The following is a 19,936-nucleotide window of genomic DNA, read 5'->3' as shown; positions in this document are numbered from 1 at the left end:
CAGCACCTTCCCCTAGCCACTACCCCCCTAACCCCCAGCACCTTCCCCTAGCCTCTACCCCCTAACCCCAGCACCTTCCCCTAGCCACTACCCCCTAACCCCAGCACCTTCCCCTAGCCACTACCCCCTAACCCCCAGCACCTTCCCCTAGCCACTACCCCCCTAACCCCCAGCACCTTCCCCTAGCCTCTACCCCCTAACCCCCAGCACCTTCCCCTAGCCTCTACCCCCTAACCCCCAGCACCTTCCCCTAGCCTCTACCCCCTAACCCCCAGCACCTTCCCCTAGCCTCTACCCCTAACCCCAGCACCTTCCCCTAGCCTCTACCCCCCCAGCACCTTCCCCTAGCCTCTACCCCCTAACCCCCAGCACCTTCCCCTAGCCTCTACCCCCTAACCCCCAGCACCTTCCCCTAGCCTCTACCCCCCAGCACCTTCCCCTAGCCTCTACCCCCCAGCACCTTCCCCTAGCCTCTACCCCCTAACCCCCAGCACCTTCCCCTAGCCTCTACTCCCTAACCCCCAGCACCTTCCCCTAGCCACTACCCCTAACCCCCAGCACCTTCCCCTAGCCTCTACCCCCAGCACCTTCCCCTAGCCACTACTCCCTAACCCCCAGCACCTTCCCTAGCCTCTACACCCTAACCCCCAGCACCTTCCCCTAGCCACTACCCCCTAACCCCCAGCACCTTCCCCTAGCCTCTACCCCCCAGCACCTTCCCCTAGCCTCTACCCCCCCAGCACCTTCCCCTAGCCTCTACCCCCAACCCCCAGCACCTTCCCCTAGCCTCTACCCCCTAACCCCCAGCACCTTCCCCTAGCCTCTACCCCCTAACCCCCAGCACCTTCCCCTAGCCACTACCCCTAACCCCCAGCACCTTCCCCTAGCCTCTACCCCCCCCAGCACCTTCCCCTAGCCACTACTCCCCTAACCCCCAGCACCTTCCCCTAGCCTCTACACCCTAACCCCAGCACCTTCCCCTAGCCTCTACCCCCTAACCCCCAGCACCTTCCCCTAGCCTCTACCCCCCCAACCCCCAGCACCTTCCCCTAGCCTCCACCCCTAACCCCCAGCACCTTCCCCTAGCCACTACCCCCCTAACCCCCAGCACCTTCCCCTAGCCTCTACCCCCTAACCCCCAGCACCTTCCCCTAGCCTCTACCCCCTAACCCCCAGCACCTTCCCCTAGCCTCTACCCCCTAACCCCCAGCACCTTCCCCTAGCCTCTACCCCCTAACCCCCAGCACCTTCCCCTAGCCTCTACCCCCTAACCCCCAGCACCTTCCCCTAGCCTCTACCCCTAACCCCCAGCACCTTCCCCTAGCCTCTACCCCCTAACCCCCAGCACCTTCCCCTAGCCTCTACCCCCTAACCCCCAGCACCTTCCCCTAGCCTCTACCCCCTAACCCCCAGCACCTTCCCCTAGCCACTACCCCCTAACCCCCAGCACCTTCCCCTAGCCTCTACCCCTAACCCCCAGCACCTTCCCCTAGCCTCTACCCCCAACCCCCAGCACCTTCCCCTAGCCTCTACCCCAACCCCCAGCACCTTCCCCTAGCCTCTACCCCCACCCCCAGCACCTTCCCCCTAGCCTCTACCCCCTAACCCCCAGCACCTTCCCCTAGCCTCTACCCCCTAACCCCCAGCACCTTCCCCTAGCCTCTACCCCCCTAACCCCCAGCACCTTCCCCTAGCCTCTACCCCTAACCCCCCAGCACCTTCCCCTAGCCACTACCCCCTAACCCCCAGCACCTTCCCCTAGCCTCTACCCCCCTAACCCCCAGCACCTTCCCCTAGCCTCTACCCCCTAACCCCCAGCACCTTCCCCTAGCCTCTACCCCCTAACCCCCCCACCTTCCCCTAGCCTCTACCCCCTAACCCCCAGCACCTTCCCTCAGCCTCTACCCCCCTAACCCCCAGCACCTTCCCTAGCCTCTACCCCCTAACCCCCAGCACCTTCCCCTAGCCTCTACCCCCTAACCCCAGCACCTTCCCCTAGCCTCTACCCCCTAACCCCCGCACCTTCCCCTAGCCACTACTCCCCTAACCCCCAGCACCTTCCCCTAGCCTCTACCCCCTAACCCCCAGCACCTTCCCCTAGCCACTACCCCCTAACCCCCAGCACCTTCCCCTAGCCACTACCCCCTAACCCCCAGCACCTTCCCCTAGCCCTACCCCAACCCCCCAGCACCTTCCCCTAGCCACTACCCCCTAACCCCCAGCACCTTCCCCTAGCCACTACCCCCCTAACCCCCAGCACCTTCCCCTAGCCACTACCCCCTAACCCCCAGCACCTTCCCCTAGCCACTACCCCCTAACCCCCCAGCACCTTCCCCTAGCCTCTACCCCCCTAACCCCAGCACCTTCCCCCTAGCCTCTACCCCCTAACCCCCAGCACCTTCCCTTAGCCACTACCCCCTAACCCCCAGCACCTTCCCCTAGCCTCTACCCCCCAACCCCCAGCACCTTCCCCCAGCCACTACCCCCCTAACCCCCAGCACCTTCCCCTAGCCTCTACCCCCTAACCCCCAGCACCTTCCCCTAGCCTCTACCCCCTAACCCCAGCACCTTCCCCTAGCCACTACCCCCTAACCCCCAGCACCTTCCCCTAGCCACTACCCCCTAACCCCCAGCACCTTCCCCTACCCCTAACCCCCAGCACCTTCCCCCTAGCCTCTACCCCCTAACCCCCAGCACCTTCCCCTAGCCTCTACCCCCTAACCCCCAGCACCTTCCCCTAGCCACTACCCCTAACCCCCAGCACCTTCCCCTAGCCTCTACCCCCTAACCCCAGCACCTTCCCCTAGCCACTACCCCCTAACCCCCAGCACCTTCCCCTAGCCTCTACCCCCTAACCCCCAGCACCTTCCCCTAGCCTCTACCCCCTAACCCCCAGCACCTTCCCTTAGCCTCTACCCCCTAACCCCAGCACCTTCCCCTAGCCTCTACCCCCTAACCCCAGCACCTTCCCCTAGCCTCTACCCCCTAACCCCCAGCACCTTCCCCTAGCCTCTACCCCCCTAACCCCCAGCACCTTCCCCTAGCCTCTACCCCCTAACCCCCAGCACCTTCCCCCTAGCCTCTACACCCTAACCCCCAGCACCTTCCCCTAGCCTCTACCCCCTAACCCCCAGCACCTTCCCCTAGCCTCTACCCCTAACCCCCAGCACCTTCCCCTAGCCTCTACCCCCTAACCCCCAGCACCTTCCCCAGCCCTACCCCCCTAACCCCCAGCACCTTCCCCTAGCCTCTACCCCCCTAACCCCCAGCACCTTCCCCCTAGCCTCTACCCCCTAACCCCCCAGCACCTTCCCCTAGCCTCTACCCCCTAACCCCCAGCACCTTCCCCTAGCCTCTACCCCTAACCCCCAGCACCTTCCCCTAGCCTCTACCCCCTAACCCCCAGCACCTTCCCCTAGCCTCTACCCCCTAACCCCAGCACCTTCCCCTAGCCTCTACCCCTAACCCCCAGCACCTTCCCCTAGCCTCTACCCCTAACCCCCAGCACCTTCCCCTAGCCTCTACCCCCTAACCCCCAGCACCTTCCCCTAGCCTCTACTCCCTAACCCCCAGCACCTTCCCCTAGCCTCTACCCCCCTAACCCCCTAGCCTCTACCCCCTAACCCCCTAGCCTCTACCCCTAACCCCCTAGCCTCTACCCCCTAACCCCCTAGCCACTACCCCTTAGCTCCTACCATGTACCCTTAAAAGCAGTGAGATCAGGGCAGATGTCCTCTCCTGGCGTCTCAGCGTCATAGTAATATCTGACAGGAGATGTTATATCACACGGTTACTCTTCAACCACGAGGGAGGGAGGGATGGAGGGAGGGATGGAGGGACACTAACAGGATGGCTTTGTTCACGTTATGACATAACTGGTCAACTTTGGTTGTAGTTTGGTCAGAGATGGTCTATAATGTTGAGGTTGTATTTGATCTCCGGCCCCAGGCCAGAGTCCAGCTGTGTGTGAACATATCATCTATCTGAGAGAAGAGTAGCAAGTCTGTTCTGTTCCATTGCACTACAGGGATTCCCAATCCTGCTCCTGGGAACCCAAAGGGATGCACGTTTCTGGTTTTTCCGTAGCGCTAATATTCTTCATTAAGCTAATAAATGTATCATTGAGCCTTTAGTTTGAATCCGGTGTGTAGCACGAGGCCTGTGGTTGGAGACCAGGATTGGGAAACCCTAAAGTACAAGGTTCTGTATCACTCCACTAACCTGCCATATCAAGGTTCTGTATCACTCCACTAACCTGCCATATCAAGGTTCTGTATCACTCCACTAACCTGCCATATCAAAGGTTCTGTATCACTCTACTAACCTGCCATATCAAGGTTCTGTATCACCACTAACCTGCCATATCAAGGTTCTGTATCACTCCACTAACCTGCCATATCAAAGGTTCTGTATCACTCCACTAACCTGCCATATCAAAGGTTCTGTATCACTCCACTAACCTGCCATATCAAAGGTTCTGTATCACCACTAACCTGCCATATCAAGGTTCTGTATCACTCCACTAACCTGCCATATCAAAGGTTCTGTATCACTCCACTAACCTGCCATATCAAGGTTCTGTATCACCACTAACCTGCCATATCAAGGTTCTGTATCACTCCACTAACCTGCCATATCAAGGTTCTGTATCACTCCACTAACCTGTCATATCAAGGTTCTGTATCACCACTAACCTGCCATATCAAGGTTCTGTATCACTCCACTAACCTGCCATATCAAGGTTCTGTATCACTCCACTAACCTGCCATATCAAGGTTCTGTATCATCACTAACCTGCCATATCAAAGGTTCTGTATCACCACTAACCTGCCATATCAAGGTTCTGTATCACTTCACTAACCTTCCATATCAAGGTTCTGTATCACTCCACTAACCTGCCATATCAAGGTTCTGTATCACTCCACTAACCTGTCATATCAAGGTTCTGTATCACCACTAACCTGCCATATCAAGGTTCTGTATAACTCCACTAACCTGCCATATCAAGGTTCTGTATCACTCCACTAACCTGCCATATCAAAGGTTCTGTATCACTCCACTAACCTGCCATATCAAGGTTCTGTATCACCACTAACCTGCCATATCAAGGTTCTGTATCACTCCACTAACCTGCCTTATCAAGGTTCTGTATCACTCCACTAACCTGCCATATCAAAGGTTCTGTATCACTCCACTAACCTGCCATTTCAAGGTTCTGTATCACCACTAACCTGCCATATCAAGGTTCTGTATCACTCCACTAACCTGCCATATCAAGGTTCTGTATCACCACTAACCTGCCATATCAAGGTTCTGTATCACTCCACTAACCTGCCATATCAAGGTTCTGTATCACACCACTAACCTGCCATATCAAGGTTCTATATCACTCCGCTAACCTGCCATATCAAGGTTCTGTATCACCACTAACCTGCCATATCAAGGTTCTATATCACTCCGCTAACCTGCCATATCAAGGTTCTGTATCACTCCACTAACCTGCCATATCAAAGGTTCTGTATCACCACTAACCTGCCATATTAAGGTTCTGTATCACTCCACTAACCTGTCATATCAAGGTTCTGTATCACTCCACTAACCTGCCATATCAAGGTTCTGTATCATCACTACCCTGCCACATATACATTCTGGGACGTTTCTATTGGTGGGTGTGATCCCTGACCTCTTAACCCCTAGGCTGGTCAGCTGATTGCCTGCAAGAGTGGGGTCAGTTCATCACCCTGGCCATCCCAAGTATGCTAATGCTGTGTCTGGAATGGTGGACCTTTGAGATCGGCGGCATCCTGGCAGGTACTGTTGTTATATCATAATAACAATAATTCCTCCTATGTCCAAAATGACACCCTATTCCAGCGTTTCCAAAATGTTGGTCGCTGGGACCCCAATGGGTGGGTGCACGGTTAGTTTATGCCCCATCGTTACACAGGTGATTGAAATTATCAAAACTTCTTGATTATTTCAATCGTTTGTTTAGTGTTTGGGCAATAACCAAAACGTGCAACCCTTGATAACCATGTAAATCTCTCTCGGACAAGGGGACTTTTCAATATGTTCGGCTCTACTCTCCCTGCTCTCCCCTGCTCTCCCCTGCTCTCCCCTGCTCTCCACTCTCCCCTGCTCTCCCCTGCTCGCCCCTCTCCCCTGCTCTCCCCTCTTCCCGTGCTCTCTCTCCCCTGCTCTCCCCTCTCCCCTGCTCTCCCCTCTCCCCTGCTCTCCCCTCTCCCCCTCCTCTCCCCTGTCTCCCTCTCCCCTGCTCTCCCCTCTCCTCTGCTCTCCCCTCTCCCCCTCCTCTCCCCCTGCTCTCCCCTCACCCCTGCTCTCCCCTCTCCTCTGCTCTCCCCTCTCCCCCTCCTCTCCCCCCTGTCTCCCCTCTCCCCTGTCTCCCCTCTCCTCTTCTCCTCATCACCACTCTCTCCTCATCACCCCTCTCTCCATATGTTCCCTTTCTCTCCTCATCACCCATCTCTCCATATCTTCCCTTTCTCTCCTCATCACCCCTCTCTCCAAATCTTCCCTCCATCTCCCTCTGCCTCTCTCCCGACTCTCTCCCTATTTGTCCTCTCTCCATATCTTATCTCTTTCCCCTCGCTCTCCCTCTCTCCCCTCTCTCGTCTCTCTCCTGATCTCCCCTCTCTCCATATCTTCCCCCTCGCGATTCTCTCCTGTCTCTCTCCATTCTCTCTCCCTTTCTCTCTTCCCCTCTCCCTTCTCTATCTTATGTATCTTCCCTCTCTCCCTATGTCCCCTTCTCTCTCCATCTTTCCTCTCTCCCATTTCTTCATCTCTCCTTATCATCCCTTTCTTCCTATCTTCTGCCTCTCCCCTCTCTTAGGTCTTATCAGTGAGGTGGAGTTGGGGGCTCAGTCTGTTGTCTATCAGCTAGCTGCCATCACCTACATGGTAAAATCACACTGTCTATCAGCTAGCTACCATGGTAAAATCACACTGTCTATCAGCTAGCTACCATGGTAAAATCACACTGTCTATCAGATAGCTACCATGGTAACATCACACTGTCTAACAGCTAGCTACCATGGTAACATCACACTGTCTATCAACTAGCTACCATGGTAACATCACACTGTCTATCAGCTAGCTACCATGATAACATCACACTGTCTATCAGTTAGCTACCATCACCTACATCACACTGTCTATCAGCTAGCTACCATGGTAACATCACACTGTCTATCAGCTAAGTACCATGGTAACATCACACTGTCTATCAGCTAGCTACCATGGTAACATCACACTGTCTATCAGCTATCTACCATGGTAACATCACACTGTCTAACAGCTAGCTACCATGGTAAAATCACACTGTCTAACAGCTAGCTACCATGGTAACATCACACTGTCTATCAGCTAGCTACCATCACCTACATCACACTGTCTATCAGCTAGCTACCATGGTAACATCACACTGTCTATCAGCTAGCTACCATGGTAACATCACACTGTCTATCAGCTAGCTACCATGGTAACATCACACTGTCTATCAGCTAGCTACCATGGAAACATCACACTGTCTATCAGCTAGCTACCATGGTAACATCACACTGTCTATCAGCTAGCTACAATGGTAACATCACACTGTCTATCAGCTAGCTACCATGGTAACATCACACTGTCTATCAGCTAGCTACCATGGAAACATCACACTGTCTATCAGCAAGCTACCATGGTAACATCACACTGTCTATCAGCAAGCTACCATGGTAACATCACACTGTCTATCAGCTAGCTACCATGGTAACAGCACACTGTCTATCAGCTATCTACCATCACCTACATGGTAACATCACACTGTCTATCAGCTAGCTACCATGGTAACATCACACTGTCTATCAGCTAGCTACCATGGTAACATCACACTGTCTATCAGCTATCTACCGTGGTAACATCACACTGTCTATCAGCTAGCTACCGTGGTAACATCACACTGTCTATCACCTAGCTACCATCACCTACATGGTAACATCACACTGTCTATCAGCTAGCTACCATGGTAACATCACACACTGTCTAACAGCTAGCTACCATGGTAACATCACACTGTCTATCAGCTATCTACCATGGTAACATCACACTGTCTAACAGCTAGCTACCATGGTAAAATCACACTGTCTAACAGCTAGCTACCATGGTAACATCACACTGTCTATCAGCTAGCTACCATCACCTACATCACACTGTCTATCAGCTAGCTACCATGGTAACATCACACTGTCTATCAGCTAGCTACCATGGTAACATCACACTGTCTATCAGCTAGCTACCATGGTAACATCACACTGTCTATCAGCTAGCTACCATGGAAACATCACACTGTCTATCAGCTAGCTACCATGGTAACATCACACTGTCTATCAGCTAGCTACAATGGTAACATCACACTGTCTATCAGCTAGCTACCATGGTAACATCACACTGTCTATCAGCTAGCTACCATGGAAACATCACACTGTCTATCAGCAAGCTACCATGGTAACATCACACTGTCTATCAGCAAGCTACCATGGTAACATCACACTGTCTATCAGCTAGCTACCATGGTAACAGCACACTGTCTATCAGCTATCTACCATCACCTACATGGTAACATCACACTGTCTATCAGATAGCTACCATGGTAACATCACACTGTCTATCAGCTAGCTACCATGGTAACATCACACTGTCTATCAGCTATCTACCGTGGTAACATCACACTGTCTATCAGCTAGCTACCGTGGTAACATCACACTGTCTATCACCTAGCTACCATCACCTACATGGTAACATCACACTGTCTATCAGCTAGCTACCATGGTAACATCACACACTGTCTAACAGCTAGCTACCATGGTAACATCACACTGTCTATCAGCTAGCTACCATGATAACATCACACTGTCTATCAGCTAGCTACCATCACCTACATCACACTGTCTATCAGCTAGCTACCATGGTAACATCACACTGTCTATCAGCTAACTACCATGGTAACATCACACTGTCTATCAGCTAACTACCATGGCAACATCACACTGTCTATCAGCTAGCTACCATGGTAACATCACACTGTCTATTAGCTAGCTACCATGGTAAAATCACACTGTCTATCAGCTAGCTACCATGGTAAAATCACACTGTCTAACAGCTAGCTACCATGGTAACATCACACTGTCTATCAGCTAGCTACCATGGTAACATCACACTGTCTATCAGCTAGCTACCATCACCTACATCACACTGTCTATCAGCTAGCTACCATGGTAACATCACACTGTCTATCAGCTAGCTACCATGGTAACATCACACTGTCTATCAGCTAGCTACCATGGTAACATCACACTGTCTATCAGCCAGCTACCATGGTAACATCATACTGTCTATCAGCTAGCTACAATGGTAACATCACACTGTCTATCAGCTAGCTACCATGGTAACATCACACTGTCTATCAGCCAGCTACCATGGTAACATCACACTGTCTATCAGCTAGCTACAATGGTAACATCACACTGTCTATCAGCTAGCTACCATGGTAACATCACACTGTCTATCAGCTAGCTACCATGGAAACATCACACTGTCTATCAGCTAGCTACCATGGTAACATCACACTGTCTATCAGCTAGCTACCATGGTAACATCACACTGTCTATCAGCTAGCTACCATGGTAACAGCACACTGTCTATCAGCTATCTACCATCACCTACATGGTAACATCACACTGTCTATCAGATAGCTACCATGGTAACATCACACTGTCTATCAGCTAGCTACCATGGTAACATCACACTGTCTATCAGCTATCTACCGTGGTAACATCACACTGTCTATCAGCTATCTACCATGGTAACATCACACTGTCTATCAGCTATCTACCATGGTAACATCACACTGTCTATCAGCTAGCTACCATGGTAACATCACACTGTCTATCAGCTAGCTACCATGGTAACAGCACACTGTCTATCAGCTATCTACCATCACCTACATGGTAACATCACACTGTCTATCAGATAGCTACCATGGTAACATCACACTGTCTATCAGCTAGCTACCATGGTAACATCACACTGTCTATCAGCTATCTACCGTGGTAACATCACACTGTCTATCAGCTATCTACCATGGTAACATCACACTGTCTATCAGCTATCTACCATGGTAACATCACACTGTCTATCAGCTAGCTACCATGGTAACATCACACTGTCTATCAGCTAGCTACCATGGTAACAACACACTATCTATCAGCTATCTACCATGGTAAAATCACACTGTCTATCAGCTAGCTACCATGGTAACATCACACTGTCTATCAGCTATCTGCCATGGTAACATCACACTGTCTATCAGCTAGCTACCATGGTAACATCACACTATCTATCAGCTAGCTACCATGGTAACATCACACTATCTATCAGCTAGCTACCATGGTAACATCACACTGTCTATCAGCTAGCTACCATGGTATTATCACACTGCCTATCAGCTAGCTACCATGGTAACATCACACTGTCTATCAGCTAGCTACCATCACCTACATCACACTGTCTATCAGCTAGCTACCATGGTAACATCACACACTGTCTATCAGCTAGCTACCATGGTAACATCACACTGTCTTTCAGCTATCTACCATGGTAACATCACACTGTCTATCAGCTAGCTACCATGGTAACATCACACTATCTATCAGCTATCTACCATGGCAACATCAGACACTGTCTATCAGCTAGCTACCATGGTAACATCACACTGTCTATCAGCTAGCTACCATGGTAAAATCACACTGTCTATCAGCTAGCTACCATGGTAACATCACACTATCTATCAGCTAGCTACCATGGTAAAATCACACTGTCTATCAGCTAGCTACCATGGTAACATCACACACTGTCTATCAGCTAGCTACCATGGTAACATCACACTGTCTATCAGCTAGCTACCATGGTAAAATCACACTGTCTATCAGCTAGCTACCATGGTAACATCACACACTGTCTATCAGCTAGCTACCATGGTAACATCACACTGTCTATCAGCTAGCTACCATGGTAACATCACACTGTCTATCAACTAGCTACCATGGTAACATCACCCTGTCTAACAGCTAGCTACCATGGTGACATCACACTGTCTATCAGCTAGCTGCCATGGTAACATCACACTGTCTATCAGCTAGCTACCATGGTAACATCACACTATCTATCAGCTAGCTACCATGGTAACATCACACTATCTATCAGCTAGCTACCATGGTAACATCACACTGTCTATCAGCTAGCTACCATGGTAACATCACACACTGTCTATCAGCTAGCTACCATGGTAACATCACACTGTCTTTCAGCTATCTACCATGGTAACATCACACTGTCTATCAGCTAGCTACCATGGTAACATCACACTATCTATCAGCTATCTACCATGGCAACATCACACTGTCTATCAGCTAGCTACCATGGTAACATCACACTGTCTATCAGCTAGCTACCATGGTAACATCACACTGTCTATCAGCTAGCTACCATGGTAACATCACACTGTCTATCAGCTAGCTACCATGGTAACATCACACACTGTCTATCAGCTAGCTACTATGGTAACATCACACTGTCTATCAGCTAGCTACCATGGTAACATCACACTGTCTATCAACTAGCTACCATGGTAACATCACCCTGTCTAACAGCTAGCTACCATGGTAACATCACACTGTCTATCAGCTAGCTACCATGGTAACATCACACTGTCTATCAGCTAGCTACCATGGTAACATCACACTGTCTATCAGCTAGCTACCATGGTAACATCACACTGTCTAACAGCTAGCTACCATGGTAACATCACACTGTCTAACGGCTAGCTACCATGGTAACATCACACTGTCTAACGGCTAGCTACCATGGTAACATCACACTGTCTATCGGCTAGCTACCATGGTAACATCACACTGTCTATCAGCTAGCTACCATGGTAACATCACACTGTCTATCAGCTAGCTACCATGGTAACATCACACACTGTCTATCAGCTAGCTACCATGGTAACATCACACTGTCTATCAGCTATCTACCATGGTAACATCACACTGTCTATTAGCTAGCTACCATGGTAACATCACACTGTCTATCAGCTATCTACCATCACCTACATGGTAACATCACACTGTCTATCAGCTAGCTACCATGGTAACATCACACTGTCTATCAGCTAACTACCATGGTAACATCACACTGTCTATCAGCTATCTACCATGGTAACAGCACACTGTCTATCAGCTAGCTACCATGGTAACATCACACTGTCTATCAGCTAGCTACCATCACCTACATCACACTGTCTATCAGCTAGCTACCATGGTAACATCACACTGTCTTTCAGCTATCTACCATGGTAACATCACACTGTCTATCAGCTAGCTACCATGGTAACATCACACTATCTATCAGCTATCTACCATGGCAACATCACACTGTCTATCAGCTAGCTACCATGGTAACATCACACTGTCTATCAGCTAGCTACCATGGTAACATCACACTCTCTATCAGCTAGCTACCATGGTAACATCACACTGTCTATCAGCTAGCTACCATGGTAACATCACACACTGTGTATCAGCTAGCTACCATGGTAACATCACACTGTCTATCAGCTAGCTACCATGGTAACATCACACTGTCTATCAACTAGCTACCATGGTAACATCACCCTGTCTAACAGCTAGCTACCATGGTAACATCACACTGTCTATCAGCTAGCTACCATGGTAACATCACACTGTCTATCAGCTAGCTACCATGGTAACATCACACTGTCTAACAGCTAGCTACCATGGTAACATCACACTGTCTAACGGCTAGCTACCATGGTAACATCACACTGTCTAACGGCTAGCTACCATGGTAACATCACACTGTCTATCGGCTAGCTACCATGGTAACATCACACTGTCTATCAGCTAGCTACCATGGTAACATCACACTGTCTATCAGCTAGCTACCATGGTAACATCACACACTGTCTATCAGCTAGCTACCATGGTAACATCACACTGTCTATCAGCTATCTACCATGGTAACATCACACTGTCTATTAGCTAGCTACCATGGTAACATCACACTGTCTATCAGCTATCTACCATCACCTACATGGTAACATCACACTGTCTATCAGCTAGCTACCATGGTAACATCACACTGTCTATCAGCTAACTACCATGGTAACATCACACTGTCTATCAGCTATCTACCATGGTAACAGCACACTGTCTATCAGCTAGCTACCATGGTAACATCACACTGTCTATCAGCTAGCTACCATGGTAACATCACACTGTCTATTAGCTAGCTACCATCACCTACATGGTAACGTCACACTATCTATCAGCTAGCTACCATGGTAACATCACACTGTCTATCAGCCAGCTACCATGGTAACATCACACTGTCTATCAGCTAGCTACCATGGTAACATCACACTTTCTATCAGCTAGCTACCATGGTAACAACACACTATCTATCAGCTATCTACCATGGTAAAATCACACTGTCTATCAGCTATCTACCATGGTAACATCACACTGTCTAACAGCTAGCTACCATGGTAACATCACACTGTCTATCAGCTAGCTGCCATGGTAACATCACACTGTCTATCAGCTAGCTACCATGGTAACATCACACTGTCTAACAGCTAGCTACCATGGTAACATCACACTGTCTAACGGCTAGCTACCATGGTAACATCACACTGTCTATCAGCTAGCTACCATGGTAACATCACACTGTCTATTAGCTAGCTACCATGGTAACATCACACTGTCTATCAGCTATCTACCATGGTAACATCACACTGTCTATTAGCTAGCTACCATGGTAACATCACACTGTCTATCAGCTATCTGCCATGGTAACATCACACTGTCTATCAGCTAGCTACCATGGTAACATCACACTATCTATCAGCTAGCTACCATGGTAACATCACACTATCTATCAGCTAGCTACCATGGTAACATCAGACTGTCTATCAGCTAGCTACCATGGTATTATCACACTGCCTATCAGCTAGCTACCATTGTAACATCACACTGTCTATCAGCTAGCTACCATCACCTACATCACACTGTCTATCAGCTAGCTACCATGGTAACAGCATACTGTCTATCAGCTAGCTACCATGGTAACATCACACTGTCTATCAGCTAGCTACCATGGTAACATCACACTGTCTATCAGCTAGCTACCATGGTAACATCACACTGTCTATCAGCTAGCTACCATGGTAACATCACACTGTCTATCAGCTATCTACCATGGTAACATCACACTGTCTATTAGCTAGCTACCATCACCTACATGGTAACGTCACACTATCTATCAGCTAGCTACCATGGTAACATCACACTGTCTATTAGCTAGCTACCATCACCTACATGGTAATGTCACACTATCTATCAGCTAGCTACCATGGTAACATCACACTGTCTATCAGCCAGCTACCATGGTAACATCACACTGTCTATCAGCTAGCTACCATGGTATCATCACACTGTCTATCATCTAGCTACCATGGTAACATCACACTGTCTATCAGCTAGCTACCATGGTAACATCCCACTGTCTATCAGCTAGCTACCATGGTAACATCCCACTGTCTATCAGCTAGCTACCATGGTAACATCCCACTGTCTATCAGCTAGCTACCATGGTAACATCACACTGTCTATCAGCTAGCTACCATGGTAACATCACACTGTCTATCAGCTAGCTACCATCACCTACATCACAATGTCTATCAGCTAGCTACCATGGTAACATCACACTGTCTATCAGCTAGCTACCATGGTAACATCACACCGTCTATCAGCTAGCTACCATGGTAACATCACACTGTCTATCAGCTAGCTACCATCACATACATCACACTGTCTATGAGCTAGCTACCATGGTAACATCACACTATCTATCAGCTATCTACCATAGTAACATCACACTGTCTATCAGCTAGCTACCATGGTAACAGCACACTGTCTATCAGCTAGCTACCATCACCTACATCACAATGTCTATCAGCTAGCTACCATGGTAACATCACACTGTCTATCAGCTAGCAACCATGGTAACATCACACCGTCTATCAGCTAGCTACCATGGTAACATCACACTGTCTATCAGCTAGCTACCATCACCTACATCACACTGTCTATGAGCTAGCTACCATGGTAACATCACACTGTCTATCTTCTAGCTACCATGGTAACATCACACTGTCTATCAGCTATCTACCATGGTAACATCACACTGTCTATCAGCAAGCTACCATCACCTACATCACACTGTCTATCAGCTAGCTACCATGGTAACATCACACTGTCTATCAGCTAGCTACCATGGTAACATCACACTGTCTATTAGCTAGCTACCATGGTAACATCACACTGTCTATCAGCTAGCTACCATCACCTACATCACACTGTCTATCAGCTAGCTACCATGGTAACATCACACTGTCTATCATCTAGCTACCATGGTAACATCACACTGTCTATCAGCTAGCTACCATGGTAACATCACACTGTCTATCAGCTAGCTACCATGGTAACATCACACTGTCTAACAGCTAGCTACCATGGTAACATCACACGGTCTATCAGCTAGCTACCATCACCTACATCACACTGTCTATCAGCTAGCTACCATGGTAACATCACACTGTCTATCAGCTAGCTACCATGGTAACATCACACTGTCTATCAGCTAGCTACCATTGTAACATCACACTGTCTATCAGCTAGCTACTATGGTAACATCACACTGTCTATAAGCTAGCTACCATGATAACATCACACTGTCTATCAGCTATCTACCATGGTAACATCACACTGTCTATCAGCTATCTACCATGGTAACAGCACACTGTCTATCAGCTATCTACCATCACCTACATGGTAACATCACACTGTCTATCAGCTAGCTACTATGGTAACATCACACTGTCTATCAGCTAGCTACCATGGTAACATATCACTGTCTATTAGCTAGCTACCATCACCTACATGGTAACATCACACTGTCTATCAGCTAGCTACCATGGTAACATCACACTGTCTATCAGCTAGCTACCATGGTAACATCACACTGTCTATCAGCTATCTACCATGGTAACATCACACTGTCTATCAGCTAGCTACCATGGTAACATCACACTGTCTATCAGCTAGCTACTATGGTAACATCACACTGTCTATCAGCTAGCTACCATGGTAACATCACACTGTCTATCAGCTAGCTACCATGGTAACATCACACTGTCTATCAGCTAGCTACCATGGTAACATCACACTGTCTATCAGCTAGCTACTATGGTAACATCACACTGTCTATCAGCTAGCTACCATGATAACATCACACTGTCTATCAGCTATCTACCATGGTAACATCACACTGTCTATCAGCTATCTACCATGGTAACAGCACACTGTCTATCAGCTATCTACCATCACCTACATGGTAACATCACACTCTCTATCAGCTAGCTACTATGGTAACATCACACTGTCTATCAGCTAGCTACCATGGTAACATCACACTGTCTATCAGCTAGCTACCATGGTAACATCACACTGTCTATTAGCTAGCTACCATCACCTACATGGTAACATCACACTGTCTATCAGCTATCTACCATGGTAAAATCACACTGTCTATCAGCTATCTACCATGGTAACATCACACTGTCTATTAGCTAGCTACCATGGTAACATCACACTGTCTATCAGCTATCTGCCATGGTAACATCACACTGTCTATCAGCTAGCTACCATGGTAACATCACACTATCTATCAGCTAGCTACCATGGTAACATCACACTATCTATCAGCTAGCTACCATGGTAACATCACACTGTCTATCAGCTAGCTACCATGGTATTATCACACTGCCTATCAGCTAGCTACCATGGTAACATCACACTGTCTATCAGCTAGCTACCATCACCTACATCACACTGTCTATCAGCTAGCTACCATGGTAACAGCATACTGTCTATCAGCTAGCTACCATGGTAACATCACACTGTCTATCAGCTAGCTACCATGGTAACATCACACTGTCTATCAGCTAGCTACCATGGTAACATCACACTGTCTATCAGCTAGCTACCATGGTAACATCACACTGTCTATCAGCTATCTACCATGGTAACATCACACTGTCTATTAGCTAGCTACCATCACCTACATGGTAACGTGACACTATCTATCAGCTAGCTACCATGGTAACATCACACTGTCTATTAGCTAGCTACCATCACCTACATGGTAACGTCACACTATCTATCAGCTAGCTACCATGGTAACATCACACTGTCTATCAGCCAGCTACCATGGTAACATCACACTGTCTATCAGCTAGCTACCATGGTATCATCACACTGTCAATCATCTAGCTACCATGGTAACATCACACTGTCTATCAGCTAGCTACCATGGTAACATCCCACTGTCTATCAGCTAGTTACCATGGTAACATCCCACTGTCTATCAGCTAGCTACCATGGTAACATCACACTGTCTATCAGCTAGCTACCATGGTAACATCACACTGTCTATCAGCTAGCTACCATCACCTACATCACAATGTCTATCAGCTAGCTACCATGGTAACATCACACTGTCTATCAGCTAGCTACCATGGTAACATCACACCGTCTATCAGCTAGCTACCATGGTAACATCACACTGTCTATCAGCTAGCTACCATCACATACATCACACTGTCTATGAGCTAGCTACCATGGTAACATCACACTATCTATCAGCTATCTACCATAGTAACATCACACTGTCTATCAGCTAGCTACCATGGTAACAGCACACTGTCTATCAGCTAGCTACCATCACCTACATCACAATGTCTATCAGCTAGCTACCATGGTAACATCACACTGTCTATCTGCTAGCTACCATGGTAACATCACACCGTCTATCAGCTAGCTACCATGGTAACATCACACTGTCTATCAGCTAGCTACCATCACCTACATCACACTGTCTATGAGCTAGCTACCATGGTAACATCACACTGTCTATCTTCTAGCTACCATGGTAACATCACACTGTCTATCAGCTATCTACCATGGTAACATCACACTGTCTATCAGCAAGCTACCATCACATACATCACACTGTCTATCAGCTAGCTACCATGGTAACATCACACTGTCTATCAGCTAGCTACCATGGTAACATCACACTGTCTATTAGCTAGCTACCATGGTAACATCACACTGTCTATCAGCTAGCTACCATCACCTACATCACACTGTCTATCAGCTAGCTACCATGGTAACATCACACTGTCTATCATCTAGCTACCATGGTAACATCACACTGTCTATCAGCTAGCTACCATGGTAACATCACACTGTCTATCAGCTAGCTACCATGGTAACATCACACGGTCTATCAGCTAGCTACCATCACCTACATCACACTGTCTATCAGCTAGCTACCATGGTAACATCACACTGTCTATCAGCTAGCTACCATGGTAACATCACACTGTCTATCAGCTAGCTACCATGGTAACATCACACTGTCTATCAGCTAGCTACTATGGTAACATCACACTGTCTATCAGCTAGCTACCATGATAACATCACACTGTCTATCAGCTATCTACCATGGTAACATCACACTGTCTATCAGCTATCTACCATGGTAACAGCACACTGTCTATCAGCTATCTACCATCACCTACATGGTAACATCACACTGTCTATCAGCTAGCTACTATGGTAACATCACACTGTCTATCAGCTAGCTACCATGGTAACATATCACTGTCTATTTGCTAGCTACCATCACCTACATGGTAACATCACACTGTCTATCAGCTAGCTACCATGGTAACATCACACTGTCTATCAGCTATCTACCATGGTAACATCACACTGTCTATCAGCTAGCTACCATGGTAACATCACACTGTCTATCAGCTAGCTACTATGGTAACATCACACTGTCTATCAGCTAGCTACCATGGTAACATCACACTGTCTATCAGCTAGCTACCATGGTAACATCACACTGTCTATCAGCTAGCTACTATGGTAACATCACACTGTCTATCAGCTAGCTACCATGGTAACATCACACTGTCTATCAGCTATCTACCATGGTAACATCACACTGTCTATTAGCTAGCTACCATCACCTACATGGTAACGTCACACTATCTATCAGCTAGCTACCATGGTAACATCACACTGTCTATCAGCCAGCTACCATGGTAACATCACACTGTCTATCAGCTAGCTACCATGGTATCATCACACTGTCAATCATCTAGCTACCATGGTAACATCACACTGTCTATCAGCTAGCTACCATGGTAACATCCCAGTGTCTATCAGCTAGCTACCATGGTAACATCCCACTGTCTATCAGCTAGCTACCATGGTAACATCACACTGTCTATCAGCTAGCTACCATGGTAACATCACACTGTCTATCAGCTAGCTACCATCACCTACATCACAATGTCTATCAGCTAGCTACCATGGTAACATCACACTGTCTATCTGCTAGCTACCATGGTAACATCACACCGTCTATCAGCTAGCTACCATGGTAACATCACACTGTCTATCAGCTAGCTACCATCACCTACATCACACTGTCTATGAGCTAGCTACCATGGTAACATCACACTGTCTATCTTCTAGCTACCATGGTAACATCACACTGTCTATCAGCTATCTACCATGGTAACATCACACTGTCTATCAGCAAGCTACCATCACATACATCACACTGTCTATCAGCTAGCTACCATGGTAACATCACACTGTCTATCAGCTAGCTACCATGGTAACATCACACTGTCTATTAGCTAGCTACCATGGTA

At 48.1% G+C, this 19,936-nt stretch overlaps 1 protein-coding gene across 2 annotated transcripts in view; it reads left to right on the top strand.

Moving 5' to 3' along the window:
* The window catches only part of LOC106604060 (multidrug and toxin extrusion protein 1), a 60,221-nt gene that overhangs the window by 14,203 nt on the left and 26,082 nt on the right, over positions 1–19,936 (top strand). For both annotated transcript variants that reach the window (XR_006769704.1, XM_045717483.1), the window contains exons 9-10: positions 5,698–5,811; positions 6,854–6,921. Coding sequence is in view for 1 of the 2 variants with exons in the window: in XM_045717483.1 (XP_045573439.1) it covers positions 5,698–5,811; positions 6,854–6,921 (182 nt within the window). In the remaining variant the exon portion in view is untranslated. The remainder of the gene's footprint in view (positions 1–5,697; positions 5,812–6,853; positions 6,922–19,936) is intronic.

Source organism: Salmo salar, chromosome ssa04 (assembly GCF_905237065.1).
Source record: "Salmo salar chromosome ssa04, Ssal_v3.1, whole genome shotgun sequence".
Lineage (NCBI taxonomy): Eukaryota > Metazoa > Chordata > Actinopteri > Salmoniformes > Salmonidae > Salmo > Salmo salar.
This window is presented reverse-complemented; position numbering and strand designations above follow the sequence as displayed.